The sequence below is a fragment of the Excalfactoria chinensis genome, chromosome 2, assembly GCF_039878825.1.
Source record: "Excalfactoria chinensis isolate bCotChi1 chromosome 2, bCotChi1.hap2, whole genome shotgun sequence".
Classification (NCBI taxonomy): domain Eukaryota; kingdom Metazoa; phylum Chordata; class Aves; order Galliformes; family Phasianidae; genus Excalfactoria; species Excalfactoria chinensis.
Window position 1 is genome coordinate 88,666,922 of NC_092826.1, and position 27,484 is coordinate 88,694,405.

The 27,484-nt window shown below is 41.6% G+C and overlaps 1 protein-coding gene across 5 annotated transcripts in view; it reads left to right on the forward strand.

The window, feature by feature from the left end:
• NFATC1 (nuclear factor of activated T cells 1) overlaps positions 1-27,484 on the forward strand; it is a 115,548-nt gene that overhangs the window by 30,339 nt on the left and 57,725 nt on the right. For all 5 annotated transcript variants that reach the window (XM_072328315.1, XM_072328317.1, XM_072328318.1 and 2 more), the window contains exons 4-6: positions 14,029-14,231; positions 17,144-17,316; positions 19,258-19,398. In XM_072328315.1, the coding sequence (XP_072184416.1) occupies positions 14,029-14,231; positions 17,144-17,316; positions 19,258-19,398 (517 nt within the window). The remainder of the gene's footprint in view (positions 1-14,028; positions 14,232-17,143; positions 17,317-19,257; positions 19,399-27,484) is intronic.

Consider the following 27,484-nt stretch of genomic DNA (forward strand, 5'->3'; position numbering starts at 1 on the left):
CCTGAGTACCACATCCAAACAGCTCTTAAACACATCCAGGGATGGTGATTCAATCACCTCCCTGGGAAGCCTATTCCAGTACTTGACTACCCTTTCTGTAAAGAAGTGTTTCCTAATATCCAACCTAAACTTGCCCTGGCACAACCTGAGGCCATTTCCCCTTGTCCTGTCACTTGTCACCAGTGAGATGAGTTCTGTCAGTCCCATCTCACCCATGGGGAAGGAGCAGAGAGTGATGCTGAGGGTGAAGCTGGTACATGTGACCACCTGGTGCCATCCATGTGTTGCTGCTGAGGCCTGCAGAATTCTGAGTGGAGGAACTGAAGCACTGATCATGCTGGCCTTGATATTTCCCTATGGGAGTGCAGAGGGTTGCAAAGTACCACTGTTTGAGGAACTCACATTACATATATTGTGGAGGTACTACCAAAGATTGCATGTAATCAAGGAGATGCCTACAGTCATAATAACAGCAAAATCCCCCAGCTCTTTCTAGGAACTCAGCAAGCTGCGATGTCTGTCTAAAGTGCCTATTACTACTGCACACTGTATGGGGAATAAATGTGATGAGTTAGAATTGTGCATACAGCTGCAGGGAGATGGTCTTGTTAGGGTCATGAAGACATGGTAGGATGGCTCCTATGACTTGACTGATCATGGCAGCAGGTATAATTATCCTAAAATGGGAGGAAAGCACATCAGACTTGTCTTCAGGAAGAGCAAGAAAAAAGACAAAGGCAACTATATGCCAGTCTCTGGGAAGGTGATAGAGCAGCTAATCATTGAAACCATTTGTGGGCACAAGAACATGAAGAAAATCATCAGCAGTAGTCATGTGGAAGCATTAGTGATTACTTCATCAAGAAGTCATCCTTGACCAACCTGACAAGGCTCTACAATGAAATGACTGTCCTGATAGATGAGAGGAGAGCAGCAGATGTGCTGGACTTCAGTAAGGCCTTTGACACTGTCACCCTTACAATCCTCAAACAGTTGAGATATGGGCTGATTAGGATGGATGAGTAGGCAGTTAAGTGAATTGAAAACTGCCTGTGTTCAGCATCTTCATTAATGATCTGGGTGATGGGACAGAGTGTACCTTCAGTAAGTCTGCAGATGATGTGAAACTGCAGGAGTAGCTAATACACCATAGAGATGTGTTGTGATACAGAGTGACCTGGACAGGCTGAAGAAGTGCACTGACTGATACCTCATGAAGTTAAGGGGAAGTACAGAATTCTGCACCTGGGGAAGAACAACACCAGGCACCAGGCTGTTCTGGCTGCTGTGCAACTGGGAAGCAGCTTGGTAGAGTCTGGTGGACACCAAATTGTGGATGAACTAGCAGGGTGACCTTGCCACAGAGAAGAGTGCAGAAGTATTCTGGTCTACATTCCGTATTGACAGTAGGTCAAGGGAGGTGATTCTTCCCCTCCTGCTCAGCTCTAATGAGGCCACACATGAAGCACTGTGTCCAGTTCTGGATTCCACAGTACAAGACAAACATGGAGCTACTAGAGAGAGTCCAACAAAGGGCCATGAAGATGATGAAGGAACTGAATGGAGCATCTCACCTATAAAGAAACTCGTGAGAGAGATGGGACATTCAGCCTGGAGAAGAGAAGCCAAAGAAGGGTCTTACCAATGTTCACAAATGTGCGCAAGATCTTCTTTATGGTGAGGGTGACGGAGCACTGGAACAGGCTGCCCAGGGAGGTGGTGGAATCTCCTTCTCTGGAGATATTCAAGACCCGCCTGGATGCCTACCTGCGCAACGTGGTGTAGGGAACCTGGTTTGGCAGGGATGTTGGACTCGATGATCTCTAGAGGTCCCTTCCAACCCCTACAATTCTGTGATTCTGTGATTCACAAATACTTGAAGTGAGAGTGCAATAAATACAGATGCAAGCTGTTTTCAGTGTTGCCCAGTGACAGGACAAGAGGTGATGTGCACAAACTGCAACAGAGGAGGTGCTGAATTGCTATCCCAGAACAGTTGTGGACTCTCCCTCCTTGGAGACATTCAAAGACTGTTTGGACATGGTCCTGGGTAACCTACTCTGGGTGTCTGCACTTGAGCAGGGAGCTGGAGTAGATTTCATGCAGAGGTTCCTTCCAGCCTTAGCCATTCTTGGTCCAAATTGATGGTCTTGTACCAGTGCTGTGAAAAGTTATGACCAAATGTCCAAAATATATGACAGTGAAGTGCAAAACATCACGTCTGTAGCAGACTATGCCACTGTGGGAATGTTCTCACAGAAAGTCTTCTGGATGTCTCTGCAGGTTAGGTGCGGTGCATCTTTCTTCCAATACTTCTGGGGTTTGTGAGAGACACATGCTTTGAACCGTGCCCCAGGTCGGTTGTGGGGCAATTCTGTGTTTCAGTTTTATTTGGCTAAGCGTTGATGTCTTCAAGAGAACTAATTGCCTTAGTTTTTCTCTGTCATCAGGGGAAGGCTTGTCATTATAGAGTTTGGGGAGCTATTAATTTTATTCTGGTGAGAACATCTGAAGTAGCTCAGGTAAGTCACGCCTTCAGAGTGTAAATTTCATTTTGTTGGCTGTGAAGGTAGTCACAGTTAACTACTCCTCATGGTTGTCCAGACTGTAGATGTTAGTTAGGTGGTGTGAATCAGCCAACTTTCCCCTGTTTATTTTCAGCTTGATGTGTTATATATAATCAGGTATCACTGGGCCTAGCAGGCTTTATGGTCTTACCAGTTAGCCAGGACCAAGATTTACTTCTTTGACTGAGATACCCAAATTAGGTTTGAGTACGGTGAGGAGCATTGATGGCTTTTGAGGCGTTGGTGTTCCTATCTCAGGCTTGATCCATGCCAGAGCCATATTTAACTTCAACAAATCAATCTGAATACTGTCTTAGTTTGGTGTAAAAGTACAGGTGCTGGTCAATGGTACTCATTTGGACTCCTTTTGAAGAGAAGATGGTATACCCTCTTCAAATCCCATTCATGTAATGACATCCTACTACATCAGTTGAAGCGAAGTGTCATCCATTTAAGGCAGCAAATAATCTCTTTTGCAAAGCTTTTATTTGCAAGTTCAGTCATTATTACTTGCAGTGTTTTATTTAGCTATCTTATTAGCTTTGAACAGGGCTGTGGTATGAGCTTGTCAGTATTTCAGAGAAATTCTAGTGTAACAGTTTTTGCCAAGTAATTCTAGTCAACATGGATATTTAGAATGATTGCTTGAAAACTGTCCACAGGCCTTGAAAAAGCATGTCACAAGACTTTATCCTACCTATTTGATTTACTTGATGGTAAAGATCACAGACCTTTCAGTTTATTTTAGACTTGGTGGTCTGTTGGGCAGAGCTTCTCATGCTGTGCCAGTTAGACAATCTGGTCTGTTGTATCCATCCAAAAATTCTGCTTCTATCAAAATTAAAAGACCCAAAGACTGCATCATTTCTAATAAAGGTGCAAATGTCAGGAGTGATTTTTTGTTTTGTTTTGCTTTTTCTTTTTGGAAAAACGGGTGACATCAAACAGTGGTATCGCCATTGCTCAAACAGCTCACACTGTGGAATCCAATCTCAGAATTTTTCACATTTTAACCAGACTGTTTTGGAGGTCAAAACCCTGAAACTGAGACATAAAATATACCTGGCCTATTTTTATTGCTCCATTAAGATGCTTTCTGTGGAAGGCTTGCTCTCAGATGAAAGTGCAGAGTAATTAGAGCTCTAGGACCAAGTGGATCAAAGCTGGCTTGTGGAAGGAGATCAGGACCAAAAGTGCAGAATGTGTTGCCATTTCTGCTTTAAGATAGGAGCCACTAGCAGCATTTTTATGAATGTTGTGTGTGCGATGACAACACTTTGGTATATTTTTGGGGGTTAAAAAAATGGAAACGGAACCTGTCTTGAAGAGGATGTGCTTGCAAACAGCACTTTTCTGACTCAAAAAGAACAAGAGAGCTGTGTTAGTCTGCTTTATTTCTCAAAAAATGCAAGAATAAATTCTGCACGAGGATTAGAGTCAAAGGGTTGGGAAGTGCTGTGCCTTTCACAGTGAAGAAAGAGTTACTCTACCACATAGCACAGATGCTGATTTTTAAGAAGGATGAAGCAGAAATTGGTTAAGCATAGGGCAGACTCCAAATAGGTAAAAACTTGTTACAAAATTTTCTGTCTCTAATCTCATGTGTATCTGTGATGAAGCAAAAACTAGCAGGGAATTCCATAACTCTGCAACCAGCTCTCTGCTTCTTTGCTGTCAAATCCATCTTCACTCTACACTTCTATAATTGGTTAAAAATGCTTTCCTTCATTAACTTGCTTGTACAGAAAGGAAAGGGACGAAGGTGCTGTGAAACTGGTAAGCCATCAATATTCATGTTACTCATAGAAGAATCGAGTTTATTTCAGACCATCACGCAACCTCCTTTCTGGCTCCTTCCTTTCCCTAAACAGAGAAGGCAGTCTGGGCTTTACTCCTGGACTGTCTAATTATACTATTTACAACATGGGACATGAAGCTATTGTATTAGTGCACAACATGCTTTGTCTGCTTCTGACACTGAGTTTTCATTTTTGGTTCCTGCTCTGTGCTGTGATCTTTGACTGTGTTTGCTAACTAAATAGTATCAAGTCTTACATAATTATTTCGTCTTTTTAAAGGAGTGGTTGGAAATCAGTGATCACACAGTGAGAAATTAAAAATCAAAAGAGTATGCTAATTTTCATGGCAACAAAACACATAGTCCATTCATTATTCATATTAATAATATGGCTCAGTGTTTATAGTTCTCCAGATATTTATGGAGATGATGCCTTTAAGCATAGTCCTAGCTTTATGTCTTCAGTGGTAGTTTAAATAAGTATCATTGGAGTAGGTGTAAAAATAGAGGGGAAAGGTAATAACTTCTAAAATACCTCAAAGGTCTGTTGCCCCTGTCCTGTGTGAACCAAGATTCACCTTTGTGTGCAGTAAAAAGCTTTGATTCTCCAGCAGATAATCCCCAGGTGTAGCTGGGCACCCCATTACCCCTGAAGTTGGAGGCACACAGGTACTGCAGTACTTGTGGGCCACCAGGTGACAGTGAGACATTTGAAGAAGTTGTTGATACAGTAGCATGGTGCTGTCACTGGGATGGATGCTGGCATCCTCCAGAAGACATCAGCACAGAGAGTGTCTAATGCTCTTCCTGCTTGCAGCACACACCTGAGGATCCCATGAAGGCCTGTGCTAGCACAGAAAAGTGAGCTTTCTGCATAGGAACAGTGCATAAATGGCAAACTGCAATTTGCACAAAGGCTGCCTAGGATGGAAGGCCCCAGAAAGCTGTGCGTAGTGGCTGCTCAACAGTACAAACTATCCAGTTTGTTCTTCTGTGCAGGGCCAGCTGCAGTCAACTCAGGAAAGCACAAGGCTGTTGAGGAGAAGGGAAATTTGATTTAGGTGGGTGAACTGGGTTTGGTGTCCCCCCCACCATGGAGGACAACTCTCAGAGCCCTCTCCTGATAGAGCTGTGCTGAGGTTTTAAGAGTTCACAACTGTACAGTTGGGGTGATGCTTTCTTGGAGGTGGGTTGTGATATAGCTCTGAGTTGGCTGTCTGCCTTTGATCACCTGAAAGCAAGTCTGGGAACAGCTATGATTAGGGAAGGGGCATCTTTGTCTCATGGTAGAAGATTGCCTTCTGCTTTGCCACCTGTGTTGTGTGCAAGAATAATAATGATGTCCCAGTGGTCCAGTGCCCTAGGTGCCTGTTAGTTACTGTGTTGGACATCATCCTCACAAATCTAATCATTACAATTTTTTTTTAGGATTGTGATTTTCCTAGAAATAGGGAGCAGCATCTTGTGGCTGTTTAGAGAAGGAGATCTCATGACTGTTCTGGGAGCCAGCAGCCACGAAGGCTGTTTTTCCCTGGATAGGGACAGAAATGACTTGTGAGCCAGTGAGTGAGTATACAGCATCTCTATTACATTAAGATTAATAATTTCTCACAGCGTATTTGCAGCTGGAAGTTTTATATAGATCTTTACTCATCATGATGTGAACAGCTGCTCTTTTGCTGCACTGTTGAATTTAAGTCCAAGTGGCAGCACTAGAAAGTGCCACATAAAACACACTCCTGCTGCTTTTCATTCACTCCTTCCATCCAGCTCTCACTCTCTGCCTAGGCTTAGCTCTTTGCAAGAACAAGCCATCTTATTTTTATTTGTGGACCAACTCTTAACTACATTTGGATCTTAAAGCAGAGTTTGAGTAAATCCAAGGAAAATGGATTTCCAGAAAGGAAAAATAAATCTTGAAAGCAGCACAAAAACTGTAGGAATTTCTGTTACATTTTTTATGTGAAGTGAGTGAGGGACTGTAGAGAGTAGCGTGGATGTTATGTCACATGGGGCATAAATTGTACACTCATTCTGGCCAGCCGCATCAGATAAAATTCAGAAAGCTACTATGACCGGACAGTAATCTCAGCTCTTACAGAACAGTTCAGTTGTTTTGTTTCCTGGTGTTATATCTTCTTCTTCTTGTTTTTTTTTTTTTTTTTTATTAAAGTTCTTCTGCTCTAGTGTTTTAAATAAGATGCTCCCTTTTTTTGTCTTGTGCTCTCACTAGAGAACACAGTGTAAAAGAGCATCTGAGTGGCCCAAGTTTAGCACCTCTGATTTGCATCCACACTGATACGTGGTCTGGACCTGGGCTTTGCACCTAATAAAAAAATTGGCAACCTCTCTTGCTCACCTGGTTCCTGGCAAAGAGAACTGGAACCTGTCATGTTAGTCAACAGGCGGGTTTGCCTCTTATGTTATGCTGCTTCCAGTCCTAGGTTTGCTTTGGACTGCAGTAGTCTGCACTGTTCTGGGCTGGAGCCCTAAAATGAATAGGGGGCACTCGAGCAGTACAGCAGTGGATGAAACATGTCCACCTGAGGAGCTAAAGCTGGAAAGAAACAGGTATGATAAAAGAGCCCACTATGAGGCAGGGACTGCAGCAGTTCATGAAACAGTCTTTTTATATATATACATATATATATATATATATATATATATATATATGACAAATATATACGTATATATTTGTCAGAGCAGTAGTTTCCTGGCTTTCTGGTCCTTCAGCAAAAGGTTCTTGGGCATATTCAGCTGAGGGGAAGCCAAGACAAGGGAGCTCAGGGACATGCCCAAGTGAAGGTCAGGCAGGATCCCTGCAGTGAACACAAGAATAGATCTCCAGGTCTCCTGATCTCGGTTTCAGTGCCTTTACTTCATATGACAGTCATTGCCTGGAAAACCAACTTCTCCTTTTACCCATTTAAACCTGTGATGTAACAGCTTTCATCTCCAGATACTTCTTTGTGGTAACTGAAAGTATTTTTTTTCCTTTAAAATCGGAGTGTTGGCTCTAAGCATGCTTGGTGCTTATAGCTAACACCAATACCTGAAATGCTTATGCACTTTCTTTATGGTTTAAACAGCTTGATCTTCAATTTATTTTTGAAAAATTGAGATACTGAATAGTGACTGATGTTATGGTTTTGCATTGTATTGTGTGTTAGGTATGCTTTAAAAATACAACAATTTGTTTATTTTATCATTCATCACGTGAAGTTAGCATAAAAAATAAAAACCCACTCATTGAGAAAGATTGCAGTAAAGCTATTTTGTGGAGTTCTTGAAGCTCTAGCTTGAAGATACAAGCAGCAATTACTTCAAAGATTTCACTATTTTATAGATTTTACATTTTATCTCATTTTCTTGTTTTGAAAGTGTTTAGCAATTACATTCCAAGCTACTTATGAGAGAATAAGCTAAAGAAGCCCCCTTTCATCAGGCTGAGTGCTTAGTTTTGCTAATGATTCTCTCTAGACTAACACTGAAGCACAGATTATTCCTTGAACAGTTCTGAAGTATGGGTGAGACGGCCATCAGTGGCATGACTGGAGAAGAATCGTGTAATCATAGAATGGCCTGGGTTGATAAGGACCTCAATGATCATCTAGTTTCTGTTGTGCCCCACATTTATATTAGTGGGAACTAATGCCTTGAAAACATTGGAATGGGCTAAGCCCGAAATCAGCAGCAATGCTCATTTAACATATTTACAGAATTAGAGTCTGGGGATTGCACTGGTTTAGTTGCCTACAAAAAAAAAAAAAAAAAAAAAAAAGAAGCACTGGTGTGCCTCTGGTCTTTTTGCAGAACTCCCTGTAAGTACACTGAAAAGTCATTCCATATACACCTAGCTGGCACATCTGGCCGTGATGGCCTCCTTGGTCCCACCAGAATGGAATCATTCTTTCAGAAGCCTCTGGGAGCCTTTCCAGGCAGAGAGAGCTTATTGTTATGACAGGTAGTTTTCTGAGCATTTCAACAGATAATTCAGCATGCCAAAAGCACAAAGTACTTTTACGGAAACACACAGGATATTTCAGCTGTCTTTCTTAAAAGAAATGTCCTAACTTAAATAGTAGAAGTTTTCCTTGCAGTCTCTAGGATAACCGTTGTTTCTGAAATAGCATTTGAGATACTGGATGGGACGCAACATCTGAAAAAGAATCCTCAAAATTAAGTAGCTGCAGTCAGGTTGGAGAGGTTTTGTTGTTTTTCTAATGTTTATGTTAAAAACACTCCAGCTTCTTCTGCTTATCGTTTTCAGGCCTGTTCAATTCTGATTGCCAAATTTTGTAGATATGTACCAGGCACTTTGTTTGGATACAGCAGGAGCACCCTGTGGTAGGGTATGCTCATGTTTGTGATAAACCTCAGCTTATGATTGATGTAGGTCTCAATCAGGTGCTACGTTGCAGTCAGATGTTTGCCACTTGGGAGAAATGGTTCTGTTTTCCTTGTGATTTGCTGGCTGTCAGAGGAACACCTCCTGGCATTCAGCACCACACTGCCTGGACGTGCTGGAACAATAATCCCATTTCACATTGTGCGCTCCAAGGGAAAGGCTGGGATTTGCTTTGGCACCATGCATCAAGATGAGCAGCAGTTTACTAATGAGAGCCAAGAGGTGTTGGTGAGAGATGGTGTTGCGAAAACGATGACAGAGAGGTTTAGGAATTCCAGAGAAGGCTTGCTGTGGTGCAGCAGTCACTCAGGCGGTGCAGTCTTCTCTCATTCTTGCGTAAGATGATGTAAGATGATGAAGAGCTTAACTGTGATCAGTCCTGTTCTGGTTGTTAATTACTGGTGACTGCATTGCTTTTGATAGAATGAGAGGAGTGTAAAACAAGCCCACAATTAAAGTCTGATTTTGATCTTAGCAGCTTCAGACAATATATATGCAAATGTCTTTGGAGACTAGTTCAAATATTTTTACAGTGTTGCTCAAAAAGGAAAAGAGCAGGTTAGTCGGTGGTCAGTCAGAACAGGAGAGCATGACCTACTTTCACTTCAAAACCAATGACACTGACTGCAGTGGTCTTATCTACATAGTCAAGTTCTTCCTGCATCTCTACTTTGTGTTAAAACATGTGGCTACTGTATTCTCACCTTTACTGGGGAAAAAAAGCCCATTCAAAAGCTAGGTGTATCCGATCCTTAGTTGGAGTGACATCCCTTCACACTTCCACATCAGAGGAATGTATCGTTCTTTCCATCTGAATCTAAGTACTGCCAAGCAAAGCATGCTTGATAGGAAAGGCACTTCCTTTTTAATGAACCATACAGCTTAGAGCAACCTTTGTCACCCGTACTCAGCCACTGAGGTATTATGAGAAGAGCTTCAGCTTTGGGACTGCGTTACACAGAAAAAAAGATAAAAATAGGGTGTCTGACGCACGCATCCCGTGTTGCATGCCAGGAAACAGAATCTTTATACCAAGTACAGTATTCCAGAGCATTCGTGGAAAATATGCATGTATGTGAACGTGTGAAATCTTTCCTAACTAATAGAAATACTCAGTTCCCCTTTACCCCTTCCCCTTTCATGTTCACCTTGTTTGCTATTTCCCTTATCTGTTGACAAATGTAATAGCCCAGAGTACTACAGTTCTTCCTGTACTGCCAGTGCTCCTCTTTTCATTCTTCTGAATGGTGTGACAGTAATGTCACACTTCTACATTTTGAGGGAGCCACAGTGTATTTTTCCTGTGCCTGCTGAAAGTATGTAAAATCTTGCCTGCTCTCCACACCTGCCAAAAACTCTTTCAAAGTTCAGTATTGCCTGTCACAGAAATTGTACACTGGGAGAATGACCTAAAATTAGTCATCCACAGTATGTGCCCCTTCAGACGTTAATCCTTGCATTGTTGTCTGTTATTGCTTCTCTTGGAATATAAGACTGACAAGTAATGTAAAAGTAACGGATATGATGCAGTGAGGAAAACACAAAGGGAAATACGTATTTGAGATCCAATGCCTTCTACTGCAGAGCACTAAACTTACAGTTGAGTAAAGATTTTGCCTGCATTGGTGGCTGCAAAATCAACTATACAGTAACTGGATTAGCAACCTTATCATCCTGGATGTTTTTGACACTTCCATTCTCTTGAAATTTCATGTTTGTTCATCATGCTGAGCACTATTTCTCTTCAGATTCAGAACTATCAGATGAGGAAGAGCTCCCAGAAAATGCAGGATTAATAATATGTGATGTGTCCAGAGAAAGCTCATGGCTTAGCAAAGCCCAGCAGAGCTGTACAACAGGACCTTAAAAAAAAAGAAATAAAATCATAAATCTAGTTTGAAGATAACACAGTTCAAAAAACAATGCAGAACATGCATCTGATAATATTTACTTTTCAGCATTTAAACTCTTGTTGGGGGAAGGCAGGGATGTAGAGGTGAGGGCTTTACATTTCAGGTTGATTTCTGTTAAAAAACTGGTGGGAAAAATACTGTCTGAGTCTCACAAGTAGGTTATGAGATAGAGCAGTAGCTAAATTCTGATTCAGAGATAAAGCCTGGAATGGCAGAACCCAATGCAAGACTAACATTTTTTGACCCATTTGCCCTGATTCAGTAAAACACATGGTTATCTTAGTGTGTGATTTTGCTCTTGACGAATTGAGGTTTAAGTTACTTGCTGGTCTATTTTTACTTTTTAAGCAGCCTTGTAATTCAATATGGGTTTGTTTTAATTTTACACACTCCATAAAAAGCACCCTCCATAACAAGCTGGAGAAGTCACTGCTGGTAATGCATAGCTACATAGTTTTTTCTTCCAGCAGCTTCCTGTAGAAATTTAATCAGTTTGTGTGTCACACATTATTACTTTTTCTGCTGTGAACCCGAATTACTCTCATGATTGAAAATACCCAATAGTACCCCATGTCTTCTCTGTCACCACGGCCTCAATGCTGAGGCTCTAGAGATGTTGACGCAGCATGAGATCAGTCCAGGCTGAATCCAGGTCACTCTGCTAGCCCTACTCAAGTCCGTGGCAGTAGTAAACAGCTATGGCTGCAAGGCATGTGGGGACAAAGATGTGCTGAGTAAGACGGTGGCTTCCCTGTGGTCGCCAACTGTGCTGGGAGCACACGAGCTGCTCAGGCTGCATCTCTATGGTCTGGAAGTTAAAACCAGAAAATTGTATTTTGTGCATAGCACAGACTTTGGTGTTGAGAATCTTTCTGCTGCCAGACATAGGAGTCACGTGTTTAGAGAGCTACCTTGTTTTGGATGGGGAAGTACACTGTTTTGGTACAGGCAGTGGCTACAGAGATGGCTGACAGTAGAGTCAGAGGCAGGAGAGCTGAAGACTGCTGCAGTATGACAAAGCTCAGCCTCACGGCAGGCATGTTTCAAACTCCTGCTGGAGAACAACACCTTTTGTTAAGGTTTCCCACTGAAATCTTGGAGGTGCAGCTTCTTGCAGTTATTCAGTCAGCAAATTAGAAAGTGACTGTCACTTTTTGCTTGTGACCCTGCATAGAAGCAGCCTGTCCCCTGCTGCTCCTGGCTCTGAGGCTGGCAACTATACTGAAAGACACAGTTCATGGCAACTCTGTGAGGGCTGAGGCTGAGATCTGCTTTTTCTGTCTCCGCCATTCTGACAATACCTGTACTGGAGACGGGGAAGAGGTGTGGAGGAGTTAATGAAAGCAGCAGTGCCTCCAGCCACCTCCACAAAGAGCTACACACATTAAAGGAATGGCAGCAGATCCTCCTGCTTGATCTAGAATCATGGGAGAGGCCCACCCAGCAAATCTTCTGTGGAAAAATAAATAAAAAGCTGTAGGGAAGTAGCTTTGCTTGCATTTTCCTACACCATAAATTAAAAACTTTCCTGCTCACCAAGATGTCATCAATTGTATAAAATAGATCTATCTGAGCTAGTAATGGTGTAGTGATGCTGTACAGCTCCTGAAAGCCTGGCCTCTCCCACCTGAATCATGAGCAGAAAAAAGTACACCTATAACAGGGTTTTTCCTGGAATGTTTCCTCAGCACTATTACTTCGTGTAACTGCCCACCTGATTCATGCTCCTCTCTCCTGCAGCTGCCACATCCTCCCTTCCCATAGTGCAGAATTTCACAGCTCTCAGGTGGAAGAGTTATTTTGAAAGCTTGTTCCCCAACATCAGGTGGTAGCATGAAGAAATCGTAAAGTGATGAGAGAAGGAAGAGTAAGGGGATTGTGGGACTGCTAGTACCCATGTGGCTGGGATTGGCTCAGCATGGGTGTGGGCAACAGAAGTGGCTGGGGCCTGTGGGAAGCACAGTCCCTGAGCTTGCTTCTGAGTGTCTCTGTGCTGTGAGCTCTGTGCCCTGTCTCACTGCAAACGGTATAGCTGCCTGGGCTGACTGGCTGTAGTGATGGTGTGGCAGGCACACTGAGGTCAGTCAGGAGGCGTGAGGAGAGGAAACTGTAAAACCTCTCTGTCTGCATGGAGCACATTCTGCATGCAGCAGCAAGCTCCCTTTGCATGGCATGGCAGTATGAGCCAGCAGCTCTGGCTTGCCTGTTACCTGCCAGTTTTTGCCAGGCACTGGAGCAGATGTTCTCAATTCAATTATTTCCCTGCTACTCAGTGCACCCTTATTCTGCCAGACTGTTGGGCACACTGAGCTTGCTCATCCTGGGCTTTTCTGCAGCCAGGGCTGGTCTTGAAGACCCTCATAGTCTGAAGATGAAAAGTTAACCAAGTGTGTCAGACTGGCAGGTGTGGAGCTCAGTTTGCATCCGCTTGAAGACAGCCTCCACTTGTCAGCATCTGCTGTATTCTTGTTTTTTTCACAGGGTTTAGGCTGGCCTTGCCTTAAATACTGATCAGTGCACCGAGCCATGAGGCCCTGTGCTTTGGAGCAGGGGACTGCTGATGACAGAGGAGTGGGATGCATGTGGTTCATTCCTGTGCAGTCTACTCTCCCTAGGCAGACTAGGCTGTGGCCTTTGCACTGGCATGAGCCCTAGGTGGCTTCTTCAGGGTGACAGTATTGAGGGCAGGTGCTACTCTTGCTTTGATACGTGGTAGAAAAAACTATTGTTGGCATCAAAGTTGTCACTGTAACATGAATGAGGCTCAAGTCAGGCCCAGTAGCTTCAATGAGATTTCCGTGCAGTTCTAAGAAGAATTTGCGCGTGTGGTGAGCAACGAGTTATGTACACATGCCCTGTCTTCATTCTGTTCCAGTTTTTATTGGCATAAAAATCAGTGAGAGGAAGTGTCCTGCACATCTTCCACATGTGGAACAGCCCAGGAAGCTTAGGGTTGGATCAGCTATGTTCTTTTCCACATGCAAACCCCCTTGGCATTGCTACCCCTTAGTATTGCAGATGAATGTTGACTGTGTTGTGGGTTTTTTTGCCAAACGCTGCAGCAGAATTTATGCAAAGATTTTGGAGGACATAGCAATAGCGCACAAAAGTTCACCTCATCTAAAGTGCCTCTGGTCCTCTAGGATAATGAGACATTTTCTGAGTGCACCTTTTTATTGTACCAATATTACATTACAGGAAAAATTGAAGGGGGAAACTTAACACATAGCACCTGTCACAAGTCCTTTCCTTGAATTAGGCTCTCCTGCTTGTAAAAATTTAATTGATTCCTAGCAGTTTATGTCCGTGGTGCTCAGTGGGCATTTTCTGTTCTCTTGCCAGCTACATGGTTACTTAGAAAGCGAGCCCCTCACACTACAGCTGTTCATTGGGACTGCAGACGACCGCCTGCTGCGACCCCATGCTTTCTACCAGGTTCATCGAATCACTGGGAAGACTGTTTCCACCACCAGCCACGAAACAATACTTTCCAACACTAAAGTCTTGGAAATCCCACTTCTTCCAGAGAACAACATGAGAGCAACGTAAGTCCCAGACACTATGCATGACTGCTTAGCAGTTTCCTCTTGGTCTTCCCACTTAATTTCTTTTGTTTTGTGTTTTGTTTCTTTTTTTCCTTGTATGCTATTTTCCTTTTTCTGTCCTTTTTTTATCTCCGCTCAGTAGCAGTAAGTAAGTAGCAGTAAGTCTTCACAAACTGCCTCTCATCAGCTTAACAACAAAATGAACTTTGCAAATATTTATGACAACTGATTGCTTTCATTCTAGAGTTTCAGCCAATGTGCTTATTTGCCATTTAAAATAAGTGTCTCGGTTACCAAGCTCTAAATATCTCCTACCTCAGCTCCTGCATTTAGTTTCTAAATATGACACCTCTTACTCCTGCATGTGCAAGCACAAGAACGGGGCCTATTAAAATTTATCTTTGGATGTCAATGGAACCTCTTCTAGAGGACATTTCCAAGTAACCTAGCCTTTTTCGATACAAACAAAGCCATTCTTAGTTCTTATGTAATAAAAATCCACATTTTCCAATGGCATTTGTTTAGAAGTAGAATTTTTAGGAAAGGAGTTAAAACTTACAAAATGCAGTTACTAAACTGGAATGAGTTTTCCCATGCAGGAAACACCTAAGAACTTCGGAATTAATAGGAATCTGAGTGTTAATGGCCACAGGGCCAGGTAAATTTCATTATAAGGCATCCAATGTTGAACTGTGTCTGTGACATAAACAAGACTCTTCAATGGAGGAATTTGTATGCACATCTACTGGTGTATTAATGTGCATGTATACATATGTGTATACATGGATGCATGTATGTTTGTGTGTATTTATAGGGAGACAGAAAGGACAGGTAAATAAACAGACAAAAAGAAAGCAGGTCCCACCACAACAAAGACAATGGGAAATTGCAGGAAGCTTTCAAAAACTGCAATTTTACTCCTGGTTATTCATACACTGTTTTCTGCACCTTAATGAAGTGAAAAATGGTATCAGACACTTGAAGCCCTTCTGTATGTAGCAGTTATTAGAAGCTGGTTTGCAGTGTCATGTGCAACATGTGCTGGAGTGCATCATGTAAATAGAACTAGAATGTGGTTAACTGCATTGCCAGCTGGGATTAGTTTCATCACTCAAGATCTGAGGACCTCTGTCACTTCATTGTGTTAAGTCGTGACGAGTATGCAAAATTAGTGGCCCCATTTTCTGTTACTGTAAGCTGGCACAATTCCATTGAGGTTATTGAGATGTCACCACTTTGTACACAGAAAATATCTCTTGGCCCTTCTATTATCCAGTTTGAGTAATATTTTTGGCCATACAGGAACATTAATACCGTTTCCATCATCTTTCCCTGTACAATAAAGGTAGTCACACAGTACTGGATCCAAACTTAGTATTTTGATGACACATGTGACACATAGTAGGGTTCTCCCAAGAATTGCAGACCATGCTTTGGATTATATAAGCCTTGTATGTCAGTACTCTGAAACCTCATGTAGGCTAACAGTGAATTGAAATTTAGAGCCAAGGACTTTTCCCACAGATACTTTGTGTATCTAGGCTTTCTTTAATGAAACAATGAAGCAAATGTGCATGTTTTAACTTCGCACCTTTAACTACTCGTATTGATTTCAAATACTAATATCTATGAATCCACAAGCCTGATTTGTGCTCCTCTGCACGTGCAGAGTCTGAACCAATTGCTGAGGTGTTTTTGTTTTGTTTTACAGCTCTTGTTATGAAAGAGGCAATAGTGAGATGCACATCATTTCTTCCCTATCATGTGGATCATTGCATAAAATTTTGACATATGTACAAATGTTTCTTAATTCTTATGACTTCCTCTGCTAATATGCTTTGTTAAGAAGCATTAATACATTCATTAGTTTCTTTGATCGTACTAGCGAAGGTATTTTTGTTACTCTGAAATCTATACTTTAAAAAAAATGCAGGTCAAAACCAGGCTGCCATTGTTCTTGTTCTTGTTTGCTTCAGAACTGTGCTTCAAAGGTCTGGAGGAGGAATTAGACTCTTTAATTCAAAATAAAATTAAACTGTATGTATTTAGTATAATAAAATGCATGCCAGGGACCAGTACCCAGAATAAACTACAGTGTAGACTTTGTAGTCTTAACCAAAGGAGAGGTATTTTTGCAGTGGGTTTTTGAGCGTGTATGTTTATTTATCTTTTGTTCTGTGAACTTTCTCTGTTGGAATTCGCCTTGACAGAAATTCTGACTCATTCACAAGAAAACCAACATTGAAAAATAAGAGAGAGAGAGGTCAGAAATAGCAGGAGTTCTTTCTGACAAACAGCACATTTTTCTCTAGTGTAGAGGGGAAACCTCAAATTTGTTGTTTTTTTTTTTTGTGCAAAGCTTCAGCTCAGTGCTCAGCTTCTGACTCTTCTCAAATTCACTCAAATACAAGCACACTGACTGTAGGAACGATTCAGTGAGGACTGTGCTCAATAATGAGTATTGGCAGGACTTTGCTCTCCAGTAAAAAGCATGGAATATTTTTATTCAAATTAGCCATAACATGTGAAATTGTCAGTATATCTGCATTCTGAGTTAGTAACACAGAGTGCTGTAATGTCCTGTCCTCTGGACTTCTTTAGTCAATTCCTTTGCACTTCAGCTAGTCTGTAAGCTCCATTCTTTCAGTATGTGTTGGGAGGATCTTTTACATTTTCTCCCTCTGGCAACTGAAGTAACAGTCTAGATTTGTGTGCTCAACTCCAGCTGCTGTGTGTTACTACCAATAGCCTGAACTGAGCTACTTGTGGATGAAGTCTACTGTGTATAGCTTGGTCACAGGGCTGTGTCTGACACTGAAGATGTACAGGAGAGAGGGAAGAAACTGCACTCTTGTTTCCTTCTGAAGTCTGCTTGAAATGAATTGAATTGCTCTGTGTTCCCTTTTGGGTAGCATTGACTGTGCTGGAATATTAAAGCTCAGAAACTCTGACATCGAACTGCGGAAGGGAGAAACAGACATTGGGCGGAAGAACACACGTGTGCGGCTGGTCTTCCGAGTTCACATCCCGCAGTCCAATGGGAGGACCCTCTCTTTGCAAGTAGCCTCCAACCCTATTGAGTGCTGTGAGTAGCAACAGATATCTTTCTCTTGCTAGCTCTTGTGTCGCTGAATGTGCAGCATTTGTCCATCAACATGCTAAACATTTGTTTTACTGTACCTGTCTAGTCAGTAAACCTTGCTTTATTTTTTAAAAATGCATGGTTTATATTGATGTCAAAATACCTTTGCTGTAGAAAAAAATAATGTATAGCTTTGTGCCTATATCCCTTTATTGGGAAGAATGCACAGAAAACAAAAAGAGAGTACTACTAAGTGAACAGTCGGCCTGGAATTGACAAGACTTGGATTTTTTTTGTGACTTCTATCATACAGGCAGCTACTTAAGAGTTTTGGAAAACACTTATTGTGTCATAGTCACTCTCCCCCTTTGCATAAAGCAAAAATCAGCATACAAGACCCAAATAATTTGATGAAGGGCCAGCAACACACTAGAGGTGACACCCTGGCTCAGGCTGCTTAGCATGATATATTTCTAGGGGTTGTTAATAGCAAAGCTCCAGGAAAGAGCATCCCTGCATTCTTCTTGCAAAAGCAGTGCCATCAGTGACAGACTTTGAGACCAGTGATAGCACTCCATCCTTTTTTGCAGGGCAGCAACTGCTGCCATTCTAATAGCCTGAGCCTACGAGAGAGGCAAGCTTTGTAGGAATGAGCAGTGCAGTTTTACCAATAGTTATAGCCTTCCCTCTTCTAGTCATTCGTTTAAATAAACAAACAGGTGGTGGTGGTGGGAAGGAAGTTACATCAAGATATTCCAGTGTTATTATGAAGAATAGCAGAGCCTCCATACCTATAACAGATAGACCAGCATAAAGCCATATCTTCTGTCCGGGATATGTGAGAGATGAATAATTTTCCCCGGGTTAATAGACATCAAGAAAAAAAATAAAAGAAAAGAAAGGAGGAGCAGTGGTTTCATCCTGCTCCTTTCTGTAGCTGATGAGGCATTTTCAATCGCTATGTAGCACGATAAGGCCACAGCCTGAATACATCCTGAACAGTCCATCCAAATGTGCGAAGTTAAAGAAGCCACTAAATATGAAGCCACTTGGATTTGTATCTGTGACTTGCAATTTTAAGTACTGTGTAATGAGCAAAAGCGCGGTACATGTCTCCTCAAAGGAATGGAAAAAGGGAGGGAAAAAAAAGGGCTAGTGTTATTTCCAGTGCAGAATGTGGAATAAGCTGGTGCCAAAAACTTCATGCATCTCTTAGTGCATGTGACACCAGGAGTAACCATGTAATCTGGATAAAATGTCATATCATCCCTTGAAGTTCAGCCATGCTCACTCCATGTCACAGTTCAGATGATAAAATATTTCCACTAGAATACAGTTTCTGTTTGCATGAATCAACATGTGCTTTGGCACTCAAATGTTGGTGGAAATATGCTTTCTAAACTGTGAACTTCTGCTGGATTGTGAGGCTTATAGCTACTCCTAAAAGTCAGTTTGCAACTATGGTCATAGTGACTGAAATATAGTTTGGATGTGGTTGGTCTTGTTCTCATGTGTGCTTTGTAAATGCACGGCATATATGTGAGGAAGTATTATTTTGTCTCTCAGAGAAATTACTCTAAATAAACAAATTTCTCTAAAAATATTCTTCATGGCACAGTACAGATCAAGCTGAGTTTTAAGCTTAAACATCTTGGGTTTTTTTGTGAGCTTTTTGAATCTGTGCCACTGTATTTGATTATTAAGAGTATTGTTTATGATGAAGGTGCTTAGAAACCACATTTTCTACAAATCTTCTGACAGTTCCTTGTTTTTATATCAAACTTTCAAACTCAGCTTGTCTTATGAAAGTAAGTATTGCAAGCATCAGGTCTCTTACTAATGCAATATTTATTTATTTTTGTGTGTTTGTTATTGCTTTTTTTTTCCTTTTTTTTTTTTTTTTTTTTTTTTTCCTCCCTCGTATTCTTTTATATACCTCTCTAGCTCAGAGATCTGCCCAAGAACTGCCTCTGGTGGAGAAGCAAAGTACTGACAGCTTTCCTGTTACTGGAGGGAAAAAGATGATTCTTACTGGCCATAACTTTCTGCAAGACTCAAAAGTCATCTTTTTGGAGAAAGCACCAGGTATGTCTTTTCAATTTAGACTTGTGTCTGCCTTCTTCCTCCCTGTTGCAAAATCCTGGCCAAATGGTGATAGTATCATCCCCATAATCACATTTTCCTCTGCGCATAGTATGTTTTTCACATTTCTGAGTTAAGCTGTGAGAGAGGTCTGTGCCATGCCCAGCACTGAAGCCTCCTGCTGCAGCAGCTGTAGACACAGGCAGGCAGCAGTGAGGCTGTTTCTGCAGCAGTGGAAGAGTGGAAGAGCATTGGAAGCCCGCAGCGGCATTCCTTGTAATGCCTACATAGTGGAGCAGGAGCAGGGTTGTGAGTCAAAGTCAGGCTCTGAAACGAGATAGTTAAGGATAACTTGGAGTCTTGTTTTGGAAAGGGTTTCCGTGGCACTGGCTCAAGCCATGGATTCCTCAGCTGCCAGCTTAACCCCCCCCTGCACTTTCAAGCATCTTGGGCGCTCCTCAGGCCAGCCCTGCTGGTGTCAGCAGAGCAGTAGGAAGGGGAGCCCCGGTGGGTAGAGGGCTGAGGAGACACAAGACCTTCCCTCCCCCACTATAGCACCTGCAGACTCCCAGGGGACAAGCGTGGGGCTTTCCTGAAGGTTCCTATCATGCTTTAAGATACCAAAAGTAGGCATCAGGCTGAGGCAGAGCAATCCTGAGCCCTTCTTGCAGCCCTAGGTGCCACACTGCACTCAGGGAGGCCGTGGAGTGAGCAGGATGCCCTTTTGGCTTCTTCAGAAAATTTAAAAAAAAAAAAAAAAAGAAAAAAAAAAGGCAATATTGCAGCATAAAAATCTGAGTATAGAGAAATTAGATAGAAGAGTGGTTCTGTGTACTTTGAGCTTCATTCCCTGCATAGAATTGGGTTAGTATGACATTTCAGGATCTGAGTCCTGGATAGACAGGAAGGAAAACACGTTAAACAGTTCTTTCTTTCCTACTCATTTTCTGTCCTCATCCTTTACTGACTCAGGAAAATTTCTGAACTATTCCGTACCAAAGAACTATAATGGGAATGCTTCTTGCTCACTAGCAGGTACCACAGTGTGGATTTAGACAAAGCAGGATGCTCACTGTATTGACTTAAATTACAAAAGTATAAAACAAGGCCAGCTCTGTCTAGCCAGACAGATATCTCCCTCAAGCAAAAGGAATTGGAGGCTGCACAAAGACGGCATACAAAAGCAGCATGGAGATCAAGAAAAAATTATATATGCAACATTTTTAAAAAATCATGAGAAGTGAAGGAGTGTATCATTGCACACCAAGTCTGCTGGTGAGGAATTAAAAGATCTAAAGGCCTGTCACTCTGGAAAACCCAGTGGGGAAGCTGCTTAGGTGTAAAGATTGTTAGGACAGACACATGCAGGAATATCCCCCTGCTCTCTGACTCCTGGGTGTAAGATGGATGGAAACGCTGTAGGAGTCAGTCAGCGAGCTGTTGCCATTGAGGAGTAATCAGTATGATTAAGTCAATAGTAAAAGATCAGATTTCAAACTGCCTGCCTGGTTCATTTTAGTGCTATCACAGGAGATTTGGTGCTATTGCAAGGCAGTACTGCCACATAAAAGGACTCTATGTGGCTGAGCCTTTATAGTTTAATAACATCTCCTGGAACACCTAGCCTGCATTAATCTCTCAGCTGCCCAGCCTCTGATTTGGAAGGCAATTGCATCATTAGGAATGGCTCAGAAAAAGAATTTTGCCAGCAAATGCAGAGCAATTTCTATGGACTCTATGGTGAGTTGTGTGCTACTCTGTGTAACACAGCTTGATGCATTTAAAACAAACAAGCCTAGTGCATCATTGTCTTAGTGACAGATTGTTCCAGATCATTTTTTGAGCAGGGTCACTGTATATAATATGAAATGAAAATGCATTCCCAGCCTTTACTTTTGAAAATCAGCGAGCAGTGTTACCCTCTCAGCTATTGCATGTCTATGAAAGTAGGTCAAGGGAAGGAACACCAGCATAGTTTCTCCTTCTCTTAGAAAGTTAGTTATGAACTTCTGTGATTAGCTGGAGACATTCATTAGTTTTGCCGCTGTTGCTGTTTTTGTTTTTGAATTCAAAATTTTAATCACGTTCCTAGTAAGTAGCAGCCAAATGCAGCTATTACAAAGTAACAGATCACAGGAATAATTGCACTCATAAAGGGAAAATATCCTTTATTTGAAATTTAAACACTCTACTACGTGAGTTCATGTTTTCAGTCTTTATTCAGGCAGAGTCCCCAAGCTGGGAGGCAGCCTCTATGAGTTTGTCTAATTTATGCTAGTCTGCATACTTAATTGGTTAACGCAGAGAGTTTGAGAACACGTTGTGTTTGGCTTTTGTGGTTTTTTTCCTTCTGTCTGAATAATTTATTTAAGTCTTCTGAGTGCATTGTGGTATGCTGAATGTTTTTCCAAGCATGAGTCCCAAGCTCTCCGTCTTCAGGGCTAGCCCTCAGCTGTTGTAATCTCCGGAGGAATGGCATTATCCTGGCCTCCTTGCGTAGGGAGTCTGTCTTAACTGTGACTCATACAAGAGGGAATCCCTGAAGAATGATCAAATCAATCTTCCAGCCGGGAGGCAGGACGTGGTATTTTCAGCTTAACCCTTTACTGGCTTCTTTTCAGCCAAGGAGCGTATGAAACAGAGCAAGAGATACATTGCAGCCGTGCAACACTGTGTGTCACACAGAGGAGAAACTAGTCAGATGCAGGGTGAAGGTTTGCTGTGAAAGCAGAGCTGTGAGGACCCCATCTGGAAGAACCCCTCATGTTATGGTGCAGTGCTGAGGCAGAGGGCACCCCTTTGGATAAACAATGAGTCTTTTCAGAAGTAGTCTGAAGTTAGCTCAAGCTTGCTGCAGGACCAGAAAAAAAATCTCGTGTGATGAAATGAGACTTTATTTTTATTTCACAGTGTTTCATTGCTTGCATATCAACCCATGTTTTCCAATGATGATTGATGGCATGAAATAAACATCCAAGAAAGTTAGGGATAGTAAAGACATAAATGCTGAATGAACTTTGAAAACATTACTCTTTTAAATTAGGCATTTACTTTGACAGAGGAATCTCACAGTAAATTTCATTCTTCCATATTACACTAATAATTATCTTTCACTTTCTGTCTTTATAGTCATGGTTTTCTCTTCCTAATTTTCAAGTGTCTTGTGAGTTTGTGTGTCACGCTTGTTGGGTGCTAGATTTAGGACATTACTGAAATCTATTTTCATTAGAAGCATCAGTACTTTCTGAAATATGAATATGGATGTCTGCAACATCCTAGAAACAAGGACACTTGATGGTGTGTGCTGGTGTTCACTGTGGAGGCAAGGTGTGCAATTTTGTTATGAAAGTAGATGAAATGAAGTTGATGTTAGTTATGCAAGTTGGTGTTTGACTAAGAGCAACAAAATGCTTTCTACCTAACGCAGTCATCTGGAAAAGCTTAGATTGTGATCTGGACCTATATTAAAAGACACTGGTTTATTGATTTACATTTTTTAATCTTTTTCATGTAGTTTCTAGGTTGTGAATGTACCAGGCAACAAAAACCTTTAGGGAAGTTAAGAAAATGCAGAGATGTTTGAAGATGTTTTGGAGACTATATATCCGGCTGTTACCTTCTTTTTCATTTTTCTTTTGTAACAATGTCTACAAACATTATCTGTCTACAGAGGTATTTTGGAAAGGTAACAAGAGTTACCTTTATGAGAACATAAAAAAAGTGCAAAGAACCTAACAGAAACAGCCAGACTTCTGTCTCCTTGTGTATCAGAGAATGATTAGCAATGTTTAGGTCTCTCTATAACTAAGTTCACAAAAATGTTTGTTGTAATTGACAAGTGAAAATTTGCTAATGAGACACAAACCAAGTAGTATCCCAGGCACCAAGGTACAGTGAAGTTAGGGGTATATCTTCTTGGTACATAGCCATGTCCTTCCATCTAGGATACTGTAGAGCTCAAGTATTTCTGGACTTTCTTGATTTGTACAAGTCAAGACATACTTCAGAGATCAGGTTAAAATGACTGAAATCTTCATTATTAGCAAGTTTTGATATATAGGAAGAACTGGATACGTAGTGTATTATTAGTGGCTGTCATTCAATTGAGTTTCCACTCTTTAAGTCAGAGCACCAAACTCATTTATTTTGGTTTTGAGCTTAGTGACCAGAGCTCAAGGCAAGAGTTTTAAAGAACATAAAGGTAGAAATGTAGCACCCAGCTTCATTACAGGATTAGATTCTCGCATAATACTGACTTTGAAATTCTGATTCTGTGTGGTTAAATTTGGCAGCCTTTTTATCCTGTATGAACCCTGAAGATGCACCACTCTCTTTGGTGGGCATAATATAGTTCACTATTTGTAGCACTACATCTCTGAGTAACTCCAGGCTTATAGACTTCTGTGGCTTTGAATATATTGCCCATTACGCTGCCTTCAAATCAACAGTGATCCTAGCACCTGTAACCTAATTACATAATATCCTCAGCTATTGTGCCTGAATCATTTGAAACTCAAGTTCATGGAAGACGGAGAAGTAAACAGCACCTAAGCGACATCTCCTCTAGTGATTTTCTCCTGTATAAGGGCATTTTCAGAGAGTTAAATAGTTTTTCAGATTTTGCTTCAAACTGTTCATTCTAGTGTCATTTTTATTATGTTAAATGAATTTTTCTACCAAAACTGTTTGTTTTTGCTGCGGGAACAGTTTGCGCTCTTAGATCATTAAGACACTGATGTGGCATGATAATAGTTATTCTGGAGCAGATGAGAGATAGCTAGGTGAGATCACCAAATTTTTGGTGTGTATGCCAAAGAAAATCACTCTTTTCTGTAACTATTTTGAATAGGTAAACCTGAAGTTTCCCTTACCTTGAAAGAGTGATCAAGTTTGGTTAGCTGAATGTTTGCACGGAGAAAATGCAATATGTAAAAGAAGAAAGAGGGATGAATGTAAGTGTCCACTGAAGCATTTCACAGGATTTTTGTTCCTCTCAATTTTCATAGTCCATAGCAAAGATTGTAATCAATCAGTTGCTGCTTTAAGGTGCAAATGTCAGTTTGAAATCTCAGAAGGATGCTGAGAAATTCAGTTCTAGTTCCTGTACACTCTAGGAGAAAAAGTGACTTCATTGCATAGTAGACACTCAAGTGCAGTATTTTAAGTTCCAGAGAACTTACAGAAAGTTCTGGAAAATTGCATGTTCCAAAACACTTGAGTGACATGTGGATGGAACGGATGCATTGGGGAAGCATGTGGGCTTTGGAGTTTGACTCAGCTGTACTTGGGAGCTCAGGGCTTGGAGTCTGTTTTGACGTGATGTGATGTGATGGGGAGACGGGTGACCTGAGTCTTGGCAGAATTCCATTTGGTAAAAGATCTTACATTCTCAGCAGTCTTTCCATTGCTCTTTCCATTGCCAGTAGCAGTCACAGTTTAGGGGGCATCTGGCCAAAAAGAGGTCAAGTTTCCCACTGGTAATCATATTGTAGCTCACATAATAAATAAGCAAGTGACAAAACTCCCTTTCCCCTCTAGTCAGATGAACAGATAATACATAATTTTTGTCTCTATCTATCTTTTTTTTCCAAGTTTGGGACACATGTTCCAGTTGGCAGTGAGCAGTTATGCTCTGACTCATGTGCAGTGAGGTTAAAAATTCTGGAAACTAGATAAACTGGAAATTTCAAAGGCATACAAGTTGGAAGCATGGAGTTCATGTGAAGGTCACTTGAACCTGCTTCCTGGAGATGTATTGATAGCTGAAGGGGTTTCTGGCTGTTGCTCAGAAACAGATATCCTTGGGCGAGTAGTATCATCAAGTGGCAGAATCATTTGATGGTGGAACCCTTTCACGTGCATGCAGACACTGTGATGTAGCTTGTAGGAAATGTCAGCACGTTTCAGTTTTTCCTGGCTGTTTAGTCTAAGGAATGGCAAAGACAGAGTGGGACAGCAGCCATGTGCATGAGATGGTATCAGCGGCAGCAAGACTCATCCTGGGAGTTGCTCTTGGAGTTAAGAACAAGATGAATCAATCACGGATACTTGCAGTGCACAACAGAGAAACAAGGAATAAGCGTAGAGTCTCTAGTTCAAAGTAATTTGCCCGAGCCATTCTGTGAATTTTCAATTATTACAGAAACTATGGATGCTTTGAGTTTATTCTTTCATGTCGTTGCCAAACTGAGTGGCTTCAAGCAGCTGCATCTGTTCAATCAAAGCTTTGTCTATGACCATTTATAAGCACCACAAGATTTCAGCTAGTTATTACTGTTCCAGCAGTGCCCTCCAAATATACAGGAACTCACAGCCGTTACCCATAAATTCCATAGTCTAATAAAGCAATCAGTGCCCAAAGATAGGAGAGGAAAGGGGTGTGGCTGGGGTGTTCACCTTGGCTGGCTGCCTGGCTCCCACTGTGCTTGCTCCCTCACTCCTCCTCCTCAGCAGGACTGGGAGAAAACAAGATGACAAACATCTTGGGTCAAGATAAAGACAGGGAAATCACTCACCAGTCTCTGTCACTGGCCAAATGGATGTGGGGAGAATTAAGTTGTTTTAATTTACTGCTAATTAAAATTAGAGTACTGAGAAACAACTTAAAACGCACCTTCCCCCACCTTGCCCTTTCTTTCCATACTCAACTACTCTACTGGCTCTTCTTTCTCTTTCCCACCTAAGCAGCTCAGAGGGATGTGGAATGAGAGTTGCTGTCAAGACATAATACTTCATCTCTTCTGCTCCTTCCTCCTTACTCTTCCCTTTCCTCCAGCACAGGGTCCCTCTCACAGAAGACAGTCCTTGGCATGAACTGGTCCAGCATTTGTCATGGACTGCAATTCTTCACGATGGTTCCTTTCTACAGGGTATAGTCCTTCAAGAAAAGACTGTTCCAGTCTGGACACCTTCTTTCACAGGCTGAAGCTCTTGCCAGGAGCCTGCGTCTGCATGAACTCTCCTTGGGGCTTGCAGCTTCCTTCAGGTCAAATCCATAGCCTGTGTTGTGAGCATCTGCTCTGCCATCATTCTCCATGGGCTGCAATAGGACAAGCACAACTGATGCACAGTGTTTTTTTACCCTTTCTTAAGAATGTTATCGCAGAGATACCATCAGCATCACTATTTGGCTCAGCTTTGGCCAACAGTGGGCCCTGCAGAGCCAAGCTTGAATTGGCTGTTTCCACATCTGGCAAACCAATGGCCTTTTCCCATAGAGGTCAACCCTGTAGTGCCCCACTGCCAACACTGCCAGATAAACATTCAGTTTGTGTAGGGATTGTCTGCATCTTCTGCTAAAGCACAATTCATTCTCTCCTTCTACTTTCCCAGCTGGTCATTAAGAGTTGGTTCATGTATGACATGGGCATCACAGGAAGAAGAAGGAAGAGAAGTGAAGGAAGAATAGCCTGTCCCTTCTAGATCTGCTGAAGGAGTAAGATTACACCTTCAAGAGCAGTGTGGAAGGAAGTACAATAATATTTAGAGAGGAATAGTGCTAGGAACTTTCTGAAGTGTGCCTTGTTGGGAGAAAGCTGATATCAAGGCAGATAATCAGGAATTATTATGTATAGAATCATAGATTCACACATATCATCACAACAACAAAACTGGACACTCTACGCCTTGTCCCTTCATCACATTACAGCAACATAAATTCTCCACAGTTATTACACCTCTATGATTGAGTCTAGTCTTTTTGAACAAGAGAAACCAGATAAGGGACATAAAGGAGACAGTGAGATAGAAAAATCAAAGTGCCATTCAGAAGTGTACTGTTTGAACTCCGCTAACAAAGTCATGATAAGTTGCCATAATGGGGTGTCTCCGGAAAATGAGAAGTTGTGGTCACATAGATAAAATGTAGAACTTGTGTCTTAAAAACAAACAAGAGGGAAGAATTGAAAACATTTGGATCAAACTTTTATCTACAAGAAGAGAAGAATGTAGTAGTGGAAGGTAGCTTCCAGTGTTACAGGATTGAGAGTTACAGTACAAGTGGTGTTATTGGCACCAAACACAGAAGAGATAGAAAAAAAATAATTGTTTTTGGAGAGAAAATTAAGGATTTGTTTGAAACTGGCTTTGA